This window comes from Lissotriton helveticus, chromosome 2_1, assembly GCF_964261635.1.
Source record: "Lissotriton helveticus chromosome 2_1, aLisHel1.1, whole genome shotgun sequence".
Classification (NCBI taxonomy): Eukaryota; Metazoa; Chordata; class Amphibia; order Caudata; family Salamandridae; genus Lissotriton; species Lissotriton helveticus.
This window is the reverse complement of record NC_136059.1, coordinates 2,075,784,128-2,075,802,803: the sequence shown is the minus strand read 5'-3', so window position 1 is coordinate 2,075,802,803 and position 18,676 is coordinate 2,075,784,128. Positions and strand designations below refer to the sequence as shown.

The following is an 18,676-nucleotide window of genomic DNA, read 5'->3' as shown; positions in this document are numbered from 1 at the left end:
TGATGACCACTCGAAAAAAAAAAGAAGAAGAAAATAGACAATTCCGCACCCAACTACTAAATAGCGGATTAGATGAACAACATGTGAATGCAAACAGTCTTCACGCTGCTAAACTACAGGTAAGTAACTATTTCATTTTCACTGTCATTCTCAATGATGCATTAAAACATGTGAACATTTGATTTGTGTGCATGAAATGTACTTTGTCAGTAATACCTGACCTATTCTACATGTTGCTTCTCTTTCTCGTCTTAATTTCTGTGTTGTATCTCACTGTTCTTTTTATATTTATTATTTCTCCCGAGTTTTTTTATTGTTGATGTGTTGATCCGCTTTATTAAATAACTAATAGCACAGTTTTTAACATATTAATTGACTAATGATTAAGCACCTTCCTGTAGAGGAACATCTTGTGTGTGGCTTCTATTTGACAAAATTCCTCTTTACTTACATATGATACGTAATAAAATATTCTCTTGTTTTTCGGCCTGTAGAGCTGTTTCAGTTCTAATCATTACGAGTTGCTTGTATCCCAGGGTGGTAATTTTTCGTGTTCATTATGGCCTCAATATCACTGTTGAAATGTAATTTGGCACATACCATGTTTGACCATAAAGTCCCTTGCCTCTTAAGTTATATCACCTTATTTAAGCTATTGTCTAGCGTGTTCCAGTTAGTATTCACGTGCAGTACTGTCTTGGTAATTACTAAAGTGTTGTGTGTTCGCTTATGTGATGCAAAAGATATTGTCTCTTTCCACAAAGAATGCAGGGATAAGTGCAAGATGAAGGTAGCTACTCTTGGGAAGTGCAAACCCAGCGATTCATGGAACGACAAGGCAAGAGAGAGCATCCCCTTAACCCCAAAACAACCTCTGTGGAAGGAAGAAGCTATATGAACTTTACAGTACAATGGGGACTACAGCACCCAAAATACACTTTGCATAAGACAACAGCTACCTGGGATCAGGAAAGCAGAAAGTCTTTGGAGGGTTGGGGCAATAACTCGCTAAAACCTGTTATGAATTTTTTGTTCAGTTTCTGTTTAGATAGTGCTTGATGTTATGAACGGATTCAGATCATTAAGAAAAAAAATAGCAACTGTTTTGCCATATTTGTGGGCCTCTCAAGGGATAGAAAAGTGCTACACACATGACAATACAATATCACTGCCTCTTTCAATTACATTATGGTGGAATCTTGTCTTTTGTTAAAGGTATGTGATGAAGTACCAATGCTGTGTATTTGTATATGTGGTGGCTCTTTCAACTGGACCTTTTATCCCTCTGACTCTATCCCCAGGCACCCTAAGTAAAAAACTATGTCCCGATTACAGCTTGCACTGTACTTCCGCTGAACAAACTCCACATCAGTAGTTACCAGTACCGTGCAGTAAAAACCCACCAGTTAATATTTATTTGAAAAGTTTTATAAAGCGCAAACAAAACCCAGGCGGGTATCAGAGCGATGTACAAAGAGGAAAACTGACGTTGACGTACAGATACAGTATAAGTACAATACAATAAAGCAACATGAGAGGAGCCTGAGGCATCAAGTAAATGGGGGTGCTAGGGGAAGAAGAGGTAGCAAATGGTCAAACAGGTAAAAGTCCACCTAGATGGAGCAGAGCAGTTTCTTCATCGAGTTACTTCCAAAGAACGACAAAATACATTTTAAACCCCAATTAAAAATGACTGTCAAGCACATATTTCAAACACAAAGTGAAAATAATTGTCAAGCATACATTTCAACGCACAAAATAAAAATGATTGTCAAGTACTAAAGGTAAGTATCTAGCAAATGACATAGAGGCTATTGCTGATCAAGTTCTTCCAACAGTAGCCGTTTGACATGTTTTTTTAATGAAGCAGTCGAGGGGTTGGCTCTGATCTCTGTTGGAAGAGCATTCCAAATTCTTGGAGCCAGCCCTGAGAAGGTGCGATTGTAAGTTATTTGTTTGTTGAATTTCGGTGGTTTCAATAGTAGGGTATTGGAGCTTCTTAAGTTTCGCCTGGATCCGGAGAGCTCAAGTATTTTTTGCCAGGTAAACGGGGCTATTGAAATGTATAGCTTTATGTGTCAGACAGACTATCTTGAAGCGGATCCTTGCTACATATGGAAGCCAGTTAAGGTGGATTAAGTCAGGTGTAATTTGATCATGCTTTCTGGAGCCTGAGATTAGTCTGGTAGAGGCGTTCAGAGCAGCTCTTAGCAGAGCTAACCCAGATTTAAGAAGCCCAGCTAGGGTCACAAATCCATATTCTACTCTTGAGATAACTAAGGATTGGACTGCTGACTGGATGTCCTCGGGAGGTAGGAAAGGTTTGATTTTCCTCAGAGTGTTGAGCACTCTTAATGGTTGCACTGATGTGACCTTGCATGTTTAGAAATGTGTCTAGGGTGACACCTAAATAGCAAGCGGAGTCCACCATATGTGGGGTGCAGTTGAGTGGAGAGATTTTGTTGATCCAGTTTTGCGTGGGGACTTCGTGGTTGCGGGGGGGTAATCAGGAGAAATTCAGTTTTGAGGGAATTAAGCAACAGATGGTTATGTGTTAGCCATTGTTCAGTGCAAATATGAGTAAACACCAAGGGATAGAATTACTGTGCGGACCCAGATTTACCAGGCGGTATTCCATATAGTGTTTCCCTTTCCAGGTGGTTTAATGCACACATTTACCATCTGCTCTGAGCAAGGGGTAAACGTGTGCAAGGTGTTACAGTAAGATTGTGCAGGGGGCTATCGTAAGGCAGGGGTGAAGAGGGTAGAGGAAGTAATGGAAAATGTTGGCTGGCGGGCAGAGCATGTATTGCTCCCCCCAGTGCTTGTCTGAAATCCGGGCAGGTTATGAAAAAGGATCCGGGCTACATTGTGGCTTTTTCCTACAGTTTCCGGCTGGTAAAATTGGGTTTGTTATTTCCGCGCTCAGTAAGTTCACTTGCAGGAACACTGGACCTCTTATAATTATGTGGAACAGAATTCCACGTGGGAATCCACTTTGTACAGTTCCCAATCGACGCCCATGTTTTTTATGGGTGCCTTGCAAGTAGGCTGAATAGACAGAAAGAGCTCAACATCATGAGGCATGAGAAGCAATGAAAGACCAAACAAAGCTTTCCCCACCTGTAATTTGCTCTTTGATTACCTCCTTGGCTGAATGGGGCAGGATCTATTGGGACTGACATTCCCAATCTTTTACAGTTCCCAAACTATTTGTTAAAAAACAATCGCTCCACTACATAATGCCGACCTTCAGGTGCCTCTGGCTGAAAGGGAAGGGAGAGGGTGTCCTGTTCTGTGAAGCAAAGGGAGAGGCAGAGAGTGAAAGAAGAAACAACCCTTCTCACCTAGATGTGTGTACCTCAAAGAAATGTAAATATGTGCAATTGGTTAATTAGCAAATCTAAAGACTGTTTGGGAGTCTCTGTATACCTTTAATTGATCAAGTCATTTAAGGTTTCATGGGGACAAAAAGTGTTATCAGCTGAGGTCTCGAGTGCTTTTTTCTAATGGAAGCTTATTAAAAAGGTTTGCACTAGTACAGACTGTTTACCTATTACTAAGAAAAAAACGTGTTTTATCTTAAACACCAAGGGCTCTATTTAGAGTTTGGCAGATGGGATACTCCATCACTAATATGGCACATGTCCCGTCTCCATATCACAGATTCATTTTAGCATATGGCACTTTTAATACGTCAGCTGGGCCGCATAACTGTCAAATATCCCAACCACCAATCTTTGAAGAGGGCCCTTCATCACTTTGCACATTTTGTGGCAGCTTATCTTAAACTGTGTCTCATATAATTTTAAAATAATGACTTGCATATTCACAGTGCTTTCAAGTCACAGTCTGTGACCTCGGAGCACTGTAAATAAACAGGTCTCTATTCTCCAGTGCGTCAACCTGGATTCAGTTCTGTGACTGTCTGGTTACACACAAATACATCAACAATGATCACATTACCCAATTGAGCTTTCATAACCTAAAAGAATGTATTTCCCACTGATTACTTTGACTTGCCTTTATTTTTTATTTAATGAGGGTGTGTTATATTTTATACGTTTACCTGAAAGGCCAAGAACATAATTACATAATATTTTGTTCTATAATATTTGTCAGGTTTAGGGAGTCTCAGGGCCTTTTAACCCAATGGGTGCTGTGCTCTTAAGTGAGAGCAGATTTGTAATTGGCTGATTACAGCACAGTGATTAATAACCAGCTTGCATGGGTGATAAGATACTGAAAGCAACTCATGACCCTAGTGCCGCTTAAGTGAGCACTCAAATTACAGCTAAGCTTGTCTCACATGCATTGCGGAAAATGGAAACATACTCTGGGATGTCTGAAATTGAGCAGTAAGGGGAGACAGCTGAAAGGAGGTGAAGTCCAACAGTCACCGAATATATTCATTTTCAGAAGCTCTGCCCCAAAGAAAATAGCAACAAGGGCAATGTTATAGTAAAACTGTTCTGGCTTACTTAATTTGTCAAAAACAGAATGCATTTTAAAATGTCTTAAAGTGTTAAGACCCTACTGCAGAGAGCTTTGTACACTTCACGGTTTCCAAGTTATAATTGACAGTAAGATAACTCAGCTGGTCAGCGGACTGGAGGAAACTGTGTGCAGTCTAGTCACAGGTTGACTCCTCACAAAATACCACAGAGTGTTAATGTGCCTGTGTAAAGTACAATGTGTTACAGGCAGGTCACAGATCTGTATGTTATGTATACAGCTAAGTGGATTGTTGCTTGTGGTGCAGAGAGCCTGCTGTTGGCTGTGAGGCTCAAGTTATAAATCTTATAATATAGCTTTGTGACAAAGTTAGAATTGCCACCTGGGCTACTAACGGAAGAAAGTGCCACTAGCGCAGTAGTTTTCGAAGAGCCGCAGAAGTGCTTGATTTAGAGTTAGAAACTCACAAAGGGTACGTCCCCTTTGAAACAAGAGTCATGTATGAAAGCAGTCAGAAGAAGAAAAAAGTGATCCTTTATAAGGACGAGAACCCTCACTCACCCGAGGGTGACATGCTTCATCATTGGACTCCCTCCTCACATCGGGACCGCAAGGTCCCAGATGTGGGCTACAACTCCCCACCAGAAAAGTGTAGGTGAAGAGGAGCTGAGGTGTTTTAAGTATGGGATGCCAGTGAGCAAAAGAGTGAGTTAGGAGCAGAGTGGAAATCCCAAAATAGTGACTGATTAAAACTATTTTAGGGGCCCAATAACTTTATTCAGTGATACCCTTGGATAGGATTAAAAAACCAAGAGGGCTAGGGGTTCAAAACAAATATACCCCCTTAGTGGTCAACATGTTTCTGTCTTTGTTTAGGCTCAAACCAAGTTCTCTAGGCATTCATCAGTACCAAAAAATCATTCCAGTGACTCTCCATCAATAAATACAATAACATTTCAATCAGATGGCTATACTGGCCGTGTCCAAACCTAGTCACGGAGATGATGGGTAGTTAATATGCCATCTCCATCTTATAGAGGAGTTGCATTATACCTCTCTATAGCCACAAGGTACCCCTCAGCCAAAACTCGGCTATCAGTACACAGTATTCGCACTTGATGCCTATTTCTACGGGGGTCCTGGCGAGAGATTGATTTAGAGTAGCCTACTGTTGGAACCATGTCAGTGGTTGAAGGATGCCAATTAACTGTTGTCAACTGACATCTTTCAACTAGGCCCAACTTCTTTTGGAGCCATCATTGACATTCAACTAGGGTCTTACAGACACCCTTATGTCATCTTGGTCCAAGCTGTGGTCGGACCATCTGATCTGTTGACCTGTTGCAGGATGGCATAGGCTGACCCTCGGTGAACCCAATTTCCTGTCAAGACACTCAATGCCTGAAAGCCTGGTGGTACAAGTATAGATACGTAAAGTCACTCCTAATACGTTTCTGACCATTCCTCTAGATAGAGAGTCGAAACGTATTGGTGCCTTTGGGAAGAGATTGTTCTCTTTGGCCAGGTTGATCTGAAGATCCTTGAACGTGGTGTGCCTGTTGGGCAGGTATTCCGTGATTCTAGGACATCGACAGAAAAGTCTTGCTGGGCATCCCGCAACACCTTAGGGCCTTGCTGGCTCAACCAATGCATGATGGTCACGACTTGGTGAAGTATGTCTTGTTTGCTTGCTTGTTTGGATACCACAGGCTGTATGGGTAAAACTATTAGCACCTGCTTAGTGCTTCGCAGGCATGCTGGGATGTGTTTAATGTGTTGTCAGGAGGTATCCTTCAGGAACGTGCCCTTTGATGGCTCTAAATTATTTGGGGAGAAGGCTGATGTGCTTGAACAATTTAATACAGTTGAGAGATGACACTATCTGTGGGACTCTTGACAACTGCCAAACAGTTCATCCAGCAGCAACAGACGTTTAGGGTTTAATCAAGGGGGCAAACATACAGGCAAAACCAGCTTGTATAACGTGCAGCAGTGGCAGGACCAGTCCTTTTGGGGCAGGAGTCGTGATGGCGGTCAAGGACATTTGTACCAGTGATCCAGCGCTCCGTTTGAAAAACTGTCTCAATAACACTATCTATCACCTCAATACTCACCATTAATCATGAAACACATATATAGGCCCATAGCACCAAATGAGACAATTTTTGAAGCGACTGAATCATGTGGCCTGATTAATGAAGTCTACATTCAATTTATTTACACTATTATATTCAACTGCAGTTTAAATGTTTCACCATTGGTTTTAAACATATATCATTTATAATCAAGCCACTAAAGGCGAATGGATCAACTGATGGAAACTAGACCATGAATAAACAAGACCAGCTTGTCACTTCAAATCTAATTTTATTATCTTTATTTTCAAAGAATAAAAGCCTTTACGTTTTAGAATCTTTATTTTATAAGTAAATAAGAAAGCAGCATTTTAATAAGGAAGTGATTTAATAAACTGACACTTTTAAAGCAAACACAGAATTATGAATTATTAGCAGAATAACAGTTTCCATTCCCTAAAACTATTTCCCTGTCTATTTCCCTCATCACCTAGAAAGGAAAAATCATTTCAAAGTCTGCTGTCCTTACGTGCGCCAAAAGTCCAACAGCATGTCACGTCATTCAGGAATCGGTACAGCAAGCCAGTTCTCTACTCATGGTGTCAGGTTTTTATACCTAACTTTCTAGCTAAACTTACTACATTTTATATACTTTTGCGGAAATTCAGACTTCCCATTGGCTGGTCTGTGTCCACCAAATCTTAACCAAGTTCAGGCTTCACATAAGCCCTATTGTCTCTCATTTCCATGTCTCTCGGTTTCCTCAAAATCGATACTTTCCCCGAGTCTTGAACATATCACTTCCTAGCCTTGGCAGGCAAATCAAGTTCCTGTCCTTGAGCCTTTTTCTTCGAGTGCACGTTTAACTCAGCTGAAGAACTGCTTATTCAATTATTAATGTCGATGCAGCAAAAATCTTCACAGCTGCGCATGTGCAAAGAATCGCTCTGGACAAGCTGAACCACCATTAGGCCTCACTTCGGAAACTATTATTAAACAAACACAAGACATCAATTAATTAAGAATTGAGACCCGTTCTGTTACCCACCCCCTATACTAATTTTAACCCATTAATTATGTTACCTAGGAAAGTACAAACAAGCAGCATTATATCTACCTTTCCTTCAGGAACCACACAAACTCTTTTATGCTTTTGTCACAGAAATACATAACATAAGCACACATAATAAGCACATGCCATTAATTAAACTGCCGCATTTAATACTGACAAAGGCATAGACAAGGTTAATTTATTATTTTTGTCTTTGCGTTTGCAACATAAAGCACATTAGTTAATCCCACATGTATAAATGTATGCAATTTTAAACTAAGTTGATTAGTAATTTTCACCACACGCATATTTATTCAATTAAAGTTATGAGAGTTTAATTTCACAAGTTTGAACAAAATTTTGTTCTGCAACTTGCTTCATCACCAGCAAGGCAGTCCTCTAACACTTCTTTCCTTGCTGTAGTGGCTGTCAGACAGCTTTAACTTGCATTCACAGGCCCATGCTTTGGTGGTAGAGGGCAGGATATGATGTTTCCTCCTTGGCTGTAAAACCATCAAGGATGGGTCTTGCAAATCATTCAAAAGCACTACACCCTGCCCCTTTCCCCCCTTCACATCAGAGTGACTTTCAGCAGACTATGCGGGAAGTAGCCTTCTCCAAACCAAGGCTGCCATTGAACAGGTGCTGAATAAGGCTTGTTCTTTGCATTATTATCTTTTGCCAAGGAAGAATGAAGGCTTTAAGCCTATACTGGACCTCCATCCACTAAATACCTTTCTCTGGAAGACAAATTCAAGAAGTTCACTCTGTCCTAGATTCTTTCTTCTTTGGATCCAGGAAACTGTATGGTATCTCTGGACTTGCAAACGGTGTATTTTGTAGACTCATCCTACAGTCTAACTGGCATTATCTGCAGTTCAAGGTGGGGCCAGAACCTTTGCTGGGCTCCCCTTTGGTCTTAGCTGGGCCCCTCTGGTGTTCACAAATGCGATGACAGTGATCGCTTCCCACTTTCGAAGGTTTAGGAAACTTCTTCCCATACCTAGATTACTGGCTACTCAAAGCAGGCTCGCAGGAGTTGTAGACCACCTCTGGATGGCGGCTGAACTCCTGACAACTTTGGAATTTTTTAAAACAAAAACCCGAAGTCTCACCTGTGACCCACGCTGAGGATTTCCTTCACTGGAGCTATCCTTAGCACAGTAGTATTCAAAGCATTTCAAACGCCGCACCAAGTTTGGGACATTCAGGATATTATTCTGATGTTTCAAACTTAAACCCGTGTCTAGGTAAGAACAGCTCTGATGCTTCTTGGACTCCCAGCCTCATACATCCTCCTGATCCCAAAGTGACATATGCGGACCCTGTATTGGAACATTCAGTTTCAGTGGGCTCAGTATCAGGGGTGCCTCTCCAACTCCATCCAGATCTCACTGAAAACGACCCGGGATCTTTTGTGGTGGCAGAAATGTGCCTACCTAACCTGTAGCAGGCTTGTCTTCTTTACAAACTCATGTTTGCGACAGACGCTTCACTGCTAGAGTGGGTGGAGGAGGGGTCACCTAGAAGAGGTGGAAAACAGAGGCATCTGGTCTCTGGCTGAGAGCCGACTCCACATCAACCTTTTGGAGCATCGACCGTGTGGTACTACTACAAGCATGGAGGGGTGTGCCAGGAGACCATTTGCCTGTGGAAGTGGCTGGAGCAGCAGAACATCTTTCTGGTAGTCAACCATCTGGCAGGGTCTTTCAGTGCTAGAACAGATCAGCTGAGCAGGCATTGGCCTGCAGCTTACAATTGGCATTGCCACCGCTTGGTGGCAGGGGCATCTTCGGCCAGTGGAGTATGCCCTGATAAGCTTCCAGCGATAGCACACAGTGTCAACTCTACTGCAAACTAAAGTTTCCTCCAAGAAAATCACTAGGAGATGCATTACAACTGCAATGGAGCACAGAGTCCAAATCATCTTAATAGCCCTGGACTGGGTCAGGAGAATGTGGTACTCGGAGCTCCTGAGCATTTGTTCTGTGATTCGGCAACCACTTTGGGATGACCTTCTGTCCCAGCACTCAAGTGTCCACAGTCGAGTTGGCGATGCAGCGAGCGCAAGGTAAATAGTTTTATTTATTTAATGACTCACTTTACTCCTGTCTGTCCTATGTCCGAGTCCACTACCCCCCTACCCTGCCCCCCCCGCCCTACCACCCCCTCTGTGAGCCGCCACTGCTCCATGCTTGGTGATTCAATGGCAATAGTTAAATGTATTTGATTTGCAGCCCACAGTAGTCAATGTTATCCTTGCAGCCTGACACCAGTCAACAAAGTCTATTTACTCTGGGCAGTAAGAGATGTTGCTGTCTGGTGTGGCTCTCATCATATCAACTCTGTACAGACCAAACTCTTGGGTGTTTTGTTTTTATTATTATTAGCCCAGCAAGGATATGCTGTGGGAACGTTCATGGTTATCTATTGGCCCTTGCAGCCTTTCTGTGTTTACTTGAACTACCATCTCTATTTAAATCACATGTAGTGATTCTTTTTATCAACGTTTTGACTCACATGTTTCATCTGAAGCCAATTGTCCTTCTGCAATGGTGTGAGCGTAGTTATTGGTTATCTGTCGGCCCTTGCAGCCTTTCTGGGTTTTCTTGAACAACCATCTCTGTTTAAATCACTTGTAGTGATGCATTTTGTCACTGTTCTGACTCATTTGTTTACTCTGAAGCCAATCGTCATTCTACAATGGGACTTGAACTTAGTGTTGACATTTCTTATGTGCACACCTTTTGAGCCAGTGCACAGCTGCTCACTGCAATGATTGACGTTACATCCTAATTGCCATCACCTCTGTGCGCAACATGCGTGAACTGCAGGCATTCTTGGTGCAACCACCCTACACCACCTTCTTTTTTGGGCATGCTAGTGCAGAGGATCAGGATGGCCTTCCTGCCCAATGTTCTTATGCCTTTCCACATTGGTCAATCCATCACTAGGCCAGTGTTTTTTTGCTCACCTCATTTTTTGAAGGAGTAAGAGACTCCACTTTCTAGACGGTAAGAGCTTGTTGAGCTTATACATTGACTTCTGAAGGGACCACTTTGCGAATGAGGAGCTCTTTGTAGGATATCCTAGAGCAAAAAAAGCAAAGGCGTTGCAGAAAGGTACCCTGTCAAGATGGCTGGGTCTTTGAAAAATATTCTGTTATGCACTGGCCAAGAAATAACCCCTGAAGTCCTGTGGGCGCATTCCACTAGGGCCAAAGCCACTACTTTGGCATTGGCAAGGGTGGTACCAGTTTTGTACATCTGCCAGGCTGTGATGTGGGTGTGGTGCACACATTCATGAAATACTACTGCCTTGACAGCCAGGTCCGATGGTTCAAGACTGCCTGGTCTAAGTCCACTCCCCAGACCCTCCACCTTTTGGAGATGCGGCACCAGGCCCTATTTGTGAGGTGAGAAACTGCAATTTGAGGTATTTATCAGAAGGACAAATTTCTTACCTGTGGAAACACTCTTTCTGGAGCATTTTCTATCTAACAGCAGATTCCTTAATGCCTCCCTGGACTCCTGAACATAATTATACGGTTCTAGGTTAGTTTTTGGCACACTGTCATGATCAGTTTTTCATAATGCTCCACGTCTGTGGGCGCAGAAGGAGAAAGATGAAGAAAGATGTCAGTGCTCAGGGGTGATGTTTATATGCATCTTTCCTCTGTCACGTGCAGGTGGAACGCTTTTACTGTGGAGCCACATGGCACCACATAACGTCGCACTAGAGCGTTGCTGAGAAAATTATCCAGCTCTACTCTCACGCCCATGGATAGCCTTAAGGTAAAAAATCTGCTTTTAAAATATCAACCAGTACAGCATTACCAAAGGTAAGTAACTTGCTCTTTCTGCACACCGCCAGGAAACAGCAATTTATCTTTTGGAGTGATGGCTTCCTTTAACAACGTCGTAGTCACAGCTGGATATGAAGGAGAGGTTAGCGGCTTTGGGGTATGGGCACCACACATTTGCTGAGCGCATCGCAGCTGTAGGTTAGTTGCTAACTAAGGGAAGCAACAAAGTACGGGTACAAATGTAAGGCTGTGTCTGGATGGGAGGCAGACATGCACTCCTCAAGTCTTCCCATCCTGTCCTGGCAACCTCCTCCCCTTACTCCGAGCCACTCCTGGGTTGTACAGACCGTTCTAGAAGCCAGCAACCCCTGCTGCCTCTCTCAATACCTCACAATTCGACTTGAAACTTCTCTTGTGTACTTCAACCTGCCCCTCACAAAGATGGCATCCAGGTGGGATAACTGACAATAGGTCTTCCTGCCTCATACCTTTAAGGTGAGCAAAGTTCATGCTTGATATGTGGTGCGAAAAAAGGGATGTCAAAAAGATTGGAACATGCATGCGCTGCAAATATACATAAGTTATGTATTAAAAATTAAATAACAACGCACACACAGCCGTTTTGGCTGAGAAAGTGAGAGGTCTGAGAGGGATTGCATCAACAGACAGCAATAATGCAATTACAGGGGGGGGTGGAGCTTGCTCGCGACCAAGATGGCCGCTTGAGCCCAGAGCTCCGTCTAGTCGTGCACATATTCAACAATTATCCTGCATCATTTGATGTTCTATTGGCTCTATGTCCCGGATAAAGTGACCGCAAGCTGAGCGACGCAGGCGGGTGAAACCCCGAGAGAATTCGGCTGTACCAACCCGGAGAACACGCGGAGAGAAGCAGCTCCCGGGCCACCAAGCCACAGACTGGAGTGGGCGGCGAGTTGGAGCTGAGCCACTGGAAGTATGGCGGCGGCAAGCGCAGCGTCTGGCTGTGGACTCCGGTGCCCTGGAGAAACTGCGAGTGCCGGAGGGGAAGGGAAGCCACGGCGGTTGTCCCCCTTGGAGCCGGAGTCAGCAGGCGTAGTGAGGGGGAGCCTGCGCTGGGTTTGGAGGCCTCCAGAGGAAGGAGAGACTGCGGCGATCGCCCCCCTGGAGCGGGAGTCATTGTGCGGGGAGAGCTGACGCGAGCAGAAAGATTGGAGGCGCCCCGCACTGCTGGAGAGAGGAGCGGTAAGCCAATGGAGTGCACCTGGCAGCCGCTAGAACAGAGCGAAGGCGGTCTCGGCCGCCCCTAGGTGAGGCATATTGGTGCAGGGAACGCGAAGAGACGACGAGCTCCCCCCCCCGTGCAGCGAACGGTGTATGCACGAGCTGCGTGTGAGGCGGGGGTCTGGAGAGGCCCTGGCTATTGGAGCTGGGGCAGGACTGGCGGGGCCGCGGGCAGATTGAAACCACACAGGCGGCAGAAGAGTTCTTTGTAGCCAGAATACCGCATTTTGAGAGTGGCAGGGCCGCCCAACTCCTATATCCACAGGTGGGAAGCTGTGCTACGGAGGAGACAGGCGCAGCGACTAGGTCTGGAGAGTGTAGGGCGGGCCGCGTACTCCCCACTCGGGGGCCCCCTTGGTGCGCCAAGGAAGGAGAGTGTGCCAGTCGAGGGTAGAACTGCGGTGCGGTGCGGAGAATCGCCCCCTAACGTACCTCTGATCACGGCGGCATGGAGGAGTCTTAGAGTGCTGCTGCCCGCACGCAGGAAGGACCCCGTAGTGGGTGTCGGAGGACAAGCTGCGGCTAACCGTAGGGGCGAGTGACCTGCACCGCGAAGAGGTGGAGAAAAGTACCAGGAACAGAACGGTCCTGGCGCCAACTAGAACTGACCAGCACGTACAAGTTATCCTCCTGAGAAAGTCACTGAAGGAAGCCATCTCCCCCGCCTTTGTTTAGTGCGAGCGACCCACGATCGAGACTGGGATTGTGGATCCGCGTGCAGCCCCTTTGGACCTCGGGGCAACATGGAAAGAGGAGATAAGACTCAGGCTTAACTGTCGTTTGAACAAACACTCTCAAAATCCCACGACGCAGCTGATGCAGATGCCACGAGAATGCAGGCAGCAGAGAACGAACCCGCCGGCACGGATATGCGCAGTTTACTCTTATCTATGGAAAAAAGTTTACAGAGCGGGATAGCGTTGCTGGGAACGAAAGTGGACGCCCTGACCTACAGAATGGATAGACTGGCGGAAAGAATGGACAAGCACGCAGAAAAACTGGACATGTCGGAAAGACGGATCACGGAGGTGGAGGAGGAGCAAACCATTCTGGGCTCCGACCATAAGACGCTGGGGAAACTCATGCAAACCTTGCAGGATAAGACTGAGGCGCTGCAACCTGAGAATCACTGGCCTGCCGGAGACGACCCCCACGGGAAATATGGAACTGTTTGTAGAGAAGCTGTTGGTCACGCTGCTTGGAGAGGGAGTTTTCTCTGCGATGTTCGTAGTGGAACAAGCACATCAATCCCTCTGCCCCCGGCCTCGGCTGGGTGCCCCCCTGCGTCCCATAATTGTAAAACTGCTTTATTATAGGGACGGAGAGAAGTCACTGAGGTTTGAGGGTTCGGATATTGCGATCTATTCAGACTTTACAGCGAAGGTGCAGGAAGCACGTAAACACTTTGCACCAATGAAGAGGCAATTGCGAGACCTGGGTATCGACTATGCTGTGCTGTACCCTGCAAAGTTGCGAGTGAACCGGGAGGGGCGATCCCATATATTCACTGACCCGAAGGCCTTACAGAAGGCACTAAAGGGGTGTTCGAAAGAACAACGCAAAGTCCCGGAGCAGCAGGTGATTGATGAAGCAACTGGTGGCTCGATGGAGGAGCAGGACTGATAATGCAGAACATTTGCGGTAGGGGGGGAATGAGATTGGGAGGAGAGGAAGGGACGAGACCCTGTGATGATTGGTCCCACCCCCTGCCGACGGGGAGGGGACAGAAGGGTGACACAGTGAAGTGCTTAAATGACTGTGGGCCGTAACGCCAGTCATAGTTATGGAAGGGAGGGAGTAGAGTGCAGCTTATAGCCCACAGAGTGAGACTGTTTTGGTCTGGATCAGAGAATACACTGCCCCCCTAACGGGTGAAGGGGCTCATAAGCGATACAAAGTGTACCAGTATGCACCAGGCATGCATGAGAATTTCTAGTATCAAATGATGCAGATGTGGTGGTACGACGACGGGGTGCAAGGGTACTAGGCAAAGGAAGATAAAACTACATTCTTTGTATACGGAGTGACCTCTGCCCCCGTGTGCTTCGCACCACAAAGAACCTGTTGCGTGGTGTGTTTGGGGGGAGCGTTAGCTGCAGGTAGGGCAGGTCTTGGGGAACTGTGTGACCTGTTGGGGGAGGTCAACTGTGGGAGGGGGAGGGGAAGGACGAGATACGAAAGGGGATTGGGGAATGTTCAGAGGGATTGTTTTGGTTTTTGCATACAGAGCACAATTTTAAGTACACACAGCACGCCAGAACCTACTATATACATTGATGGCACAGATGGTAGGACAGGCGGAGGCGGATAGCGCTCGCAGGACAGATAGTATAACAGCACTGATGTAGAATGTCAGGGGGCTCAACGACCACCGCAAGCTGCGAAAAGTTTTGAGCTACCTGCACAGGCAGAATGTTGATGTAGCCATGCTCCGGGAGACCCACCTCCCGCAGGCGAGCACGATGCCGCGTAGCAGGGGACTTGTAGGCAATATAGCCTCTGCAGGCTTAACTACACATGCCAGGGGCGTGCTGACATGGGTGGTCCCCAGGTCAGCGTACTCACTAGAATTGCTGAGAGCGGACTCAGAAGGGCGTTTTGTAATATCTCGATGTAAGGGACAGGGTATGGACTTGGTGTTAGTGAACGTATACGGTCCTAATTATGATTGCACAGAGTTTTACACAACGATGGCAGTAGCCACTCGTAGATACCACACAGCACAGATTTTATAGGGTGAGGATTTCAATCCGGTGAGGGACCCGGACCTGGATAGATCGGCGGGCCCCACACGGAGGCCAGCTGCGGCTGTGAAAATGCTGGACAGCGTGATGGTCAGTATGGACCTCGAGGATGTGTGGAGAGTACGCAACCCGGAAAAGGGAGGATACACACGCTACTCGGCCTTCCACAACATACACACCCGCATAGTTTATTGGTTAGCCTCCGTGTCACTGCTAGGCCACATCTGAGAATGCAGAGTTCTGCCACGTACGCTTTCAGACCACTCGCCGTTACTGCTAACCTTTACGACGCCTAAGAAAACGATACGACCATTTACATGGCTTTTTCCACCCTACTCGCTGCTGGATCCACTTTTCATGGGGGAGCTTGCGGAGGCGATAAATTAGAAACGTACTTTGAGGCAAACGTAGGCTCAGTCAACAGCTTTCAAACAGTATGGGAGGCGTTTAAGGTTTATGTTCGGGGCTTAGCAATGACTAAGCACTCTGGGGTCCCAAAAGCTATAGGACAAAGATTAGGCGACTACGAATAGAAACTGGGGCAATTGGAAGTGTGCCAGGTGACGACCAATGGTAGAGAATTAGAGGAGGAGATTAAGGTATTGTTAGACAAATATTATGAGGAAGCAGACAGGGAAGTTAAGCATATGGGGAAATATGCATCAGCACCCACGTATGGAGAGGGAGACAGACCAGGGTCGGTACTAGCAAGGGTGCTAAGTGAGAAACGGAGGAGAACACTAATCACGGCAGTGAAGTCAGAGGGAGACCCTAACAGAAGAAGCTGACATAGCGGATCAGTTCCGACATTACTACACAGACTTGTACACGTCAAGAGCAGGGGACCTAGATGAGGAGATCCTAGACTATTTGGAACACATCGACCTCCCGTCACTTACGAACATGCATAGGGAATTCCTAATGCTTCCCATAGAGAAGGAGGAGATGGTGGAGGCCCTGGCAAGCAAGAGGTCTGGGAGCGCCCCGGGCGCTGATGACCTCACGGTGGGTTTCTATAAGGCATTTATAGATCTTCCGCTCCCGCAGCTGGCAGCACTCTTTGACGACCTGCGCACAACAGGCTGCATGCCACAGACAATGCGGGAGCCAATTTTGGTGGCTATCCCCAAGCAGGGTAAGCCTCCGGAGGAGTGTAGCTCGTACCGCCCCCTTTCACTCATGAACGTGGACACTAAGATCTATGCAAACATTTTGGCTAATCGACTAGCACTCCTGGCTCCGCAGCTACTGGCCCCAGAACAGGCGGGATTTATTCCGAGTAGAAACCTTACATATAACATTCACACAGTTTTCGGGACAATGCAGCATGTGAGGCAGGACACTAAAGCAATAGTGGTATTCTTAGACATGGAGAAGGCCTTTGACTGACGAGGATGGGACTAGGGCCGGTATTCTTGCAGATGATCGGCACCCTGTATAACAGTCCCAGGGTGAGGGTTAGAGTGGGCAATTTAGTTACGGAACCCTTTGCCATAACCAGAGGGACTAGACAGGCCTGCCCACTGTCACCCTTGCTGTATGCCCTAGTGGCGGAGCCACTGGATTGTGCGCTCAGAGAATATCATGGGAACGAGGGCATTGGCTTACCTAATTACAAAATCGTAGTGTCCACCTATGCTGAGGATGCGCTGCTATATGTACGCGACCCCGAGAAGAACTTGCCAGCGGTACTTAGAGAAGTAGTACATTTTGGAGCACTCTCAGGCTTGAGAGTTAACTGGGCGAAGTTCATAGCTTTCCCTCTCTCGCCGACCACAAAGGAATTTGAGATGGAGTTCCCTCTGCAGTTGTCTGTGGATTCCATTAGATATTTGGGAATCCAACTGCATACGGACTCGGAGATAGTGCTCCGGGAGAACTATGGTGTGACCATTAGCAGACTGGAGGATGAGGTAGAGGCCTGGTGTCGCCTCCCACTGTTATTGATTTGTTTTTTTTGTTTTTTTATATTTTTATTATTTTCTTTACACAACAAGAGTACAAAATGACCAATCCAGGTTACAAATGGGCACAGCCATATTATGGTGTGTGCAACAATACATGCCATACAGCAGTACTTTCCAATCAGAACTACCAAGCAAGCAGCAAGGAGTTGAAGAAAACCAATTGTGATCAAGTGGCTCAGTTTGTGAAGCATGCAACTCAATCTCCAGGGTACTTGTGCCATCACCGTACATTGCATCATAAGGCCAGATCAGTAATAGGTCACCCTGTACTACCCTCCCTCGGCCCTCCCACTACCCACCCCGACTCACCGGCGTGCCTATTAAACCAACACAATGTAGTAGATCTATAAGTTGCAACAATTGAGCATAGACCTGGTACCAGATACACAGCAATATGGGATACTATGACTATAGTGGAGGCGCGGGGGCAACCTTTTCCGTGCGTCTCCCTATCGTTACCATAGGGGAGTGATTTTACAAGTCACCACTCCCAGCAGGTGCGCTCAGTTCCGAGCCAGAGTCCGCCTCAGGTGTCCTTTACTCCGCAACCAGGGCCTCCCATGCCCGCGCCGCTTCTAGCGCTTTATCATTGTTGGATCTTTGAGCCTGCTGCAGGCGGACCACACTCTCGCTCCCTGCCCATGTAAGCAGCGCGGCCCTCCATCTAGTAAAACTGGGACCCCCCGGGTTCTTCCAATGGGACGTAATCTCTCTTTTGGCCAACACCAATCCCAAGTCCAGAAACTTGCTCGTTAATTTTGTCCTGCTAGTGTGGGGGAACTAGTGCAAGAGACAGGTTCCTTTGTCTGGAGTAATCTGTCGTTCCGTAATGTCACCTAATAATGTAATGATATCCTCCCAGTAAGTACCCAACTGTGGACAAACCCAGAGCATATTCAAAAGACCCACATCCCTCAGCTTACAGCGGGGGCACAGTACGTTTTCTACATGAAAATACTGAATGATCTTCTCCGAAGTAAGGAAAGCCCTATGCAATATGAAGAAATGAACTAACTGAACTCTAGCATTTCTAGTGCCCTTCCATGCCCTCTTAATTCTTTGCTTCCAGGCCGAGTCAGGAATTTCCCTATCCATGTCCGCCTCCCAGTGGGATAGAAGCCTCTGCAGCGGCAGCAACCCCATCTCAAGCATAAGTCCATATAAGCAGGTGACAGCTTTGTAGGTGCCCGCCGACTTTGTAACATATTGGCATACCGCGCTCACCGGGGGTTCTGACAGGCCCGTTCCCCAATATTTCTGAATGGCAGCAATCAGGGCCGCATGGATTAAATAGTGACCCCGTGGAAGTCCAAATC

General features: G+C 46.3%; 1 protein-coding gene across 7 annotated transcripts in view; it reads left to right on the top strand.

Moving 5' to 3' along the window:
- CBR4 (carbonyl reductase 4) overlaps positions 1 to 1,186 on the top strand; it is a 289,489-nt gene extending 288,303 nt beyond the window's left edge. For 6 of the 7 annotated variants that reach the window (XM_078677039.1, XM_078677044.1, XM_078677038.1 and 3 more), the window contains one exon: positions 765 to 1,186. Coding sequence is in view for 1 of the 7 variants with exons in the window: in XM_078677044.1 (XP_078533170.1) it covers positions 765 to 898 (134 nt within the window). In the remaining 6 variants the exon portion in view is untranslated. The remainder of the gene's footprint in view (positions 1 to 764) is intronic. The other variant, XM_078677040.1, reaches the window with a different exon arrangement.
- Positions 1,187 to 18,676: the final 17,490 nt, after the last annotated feature.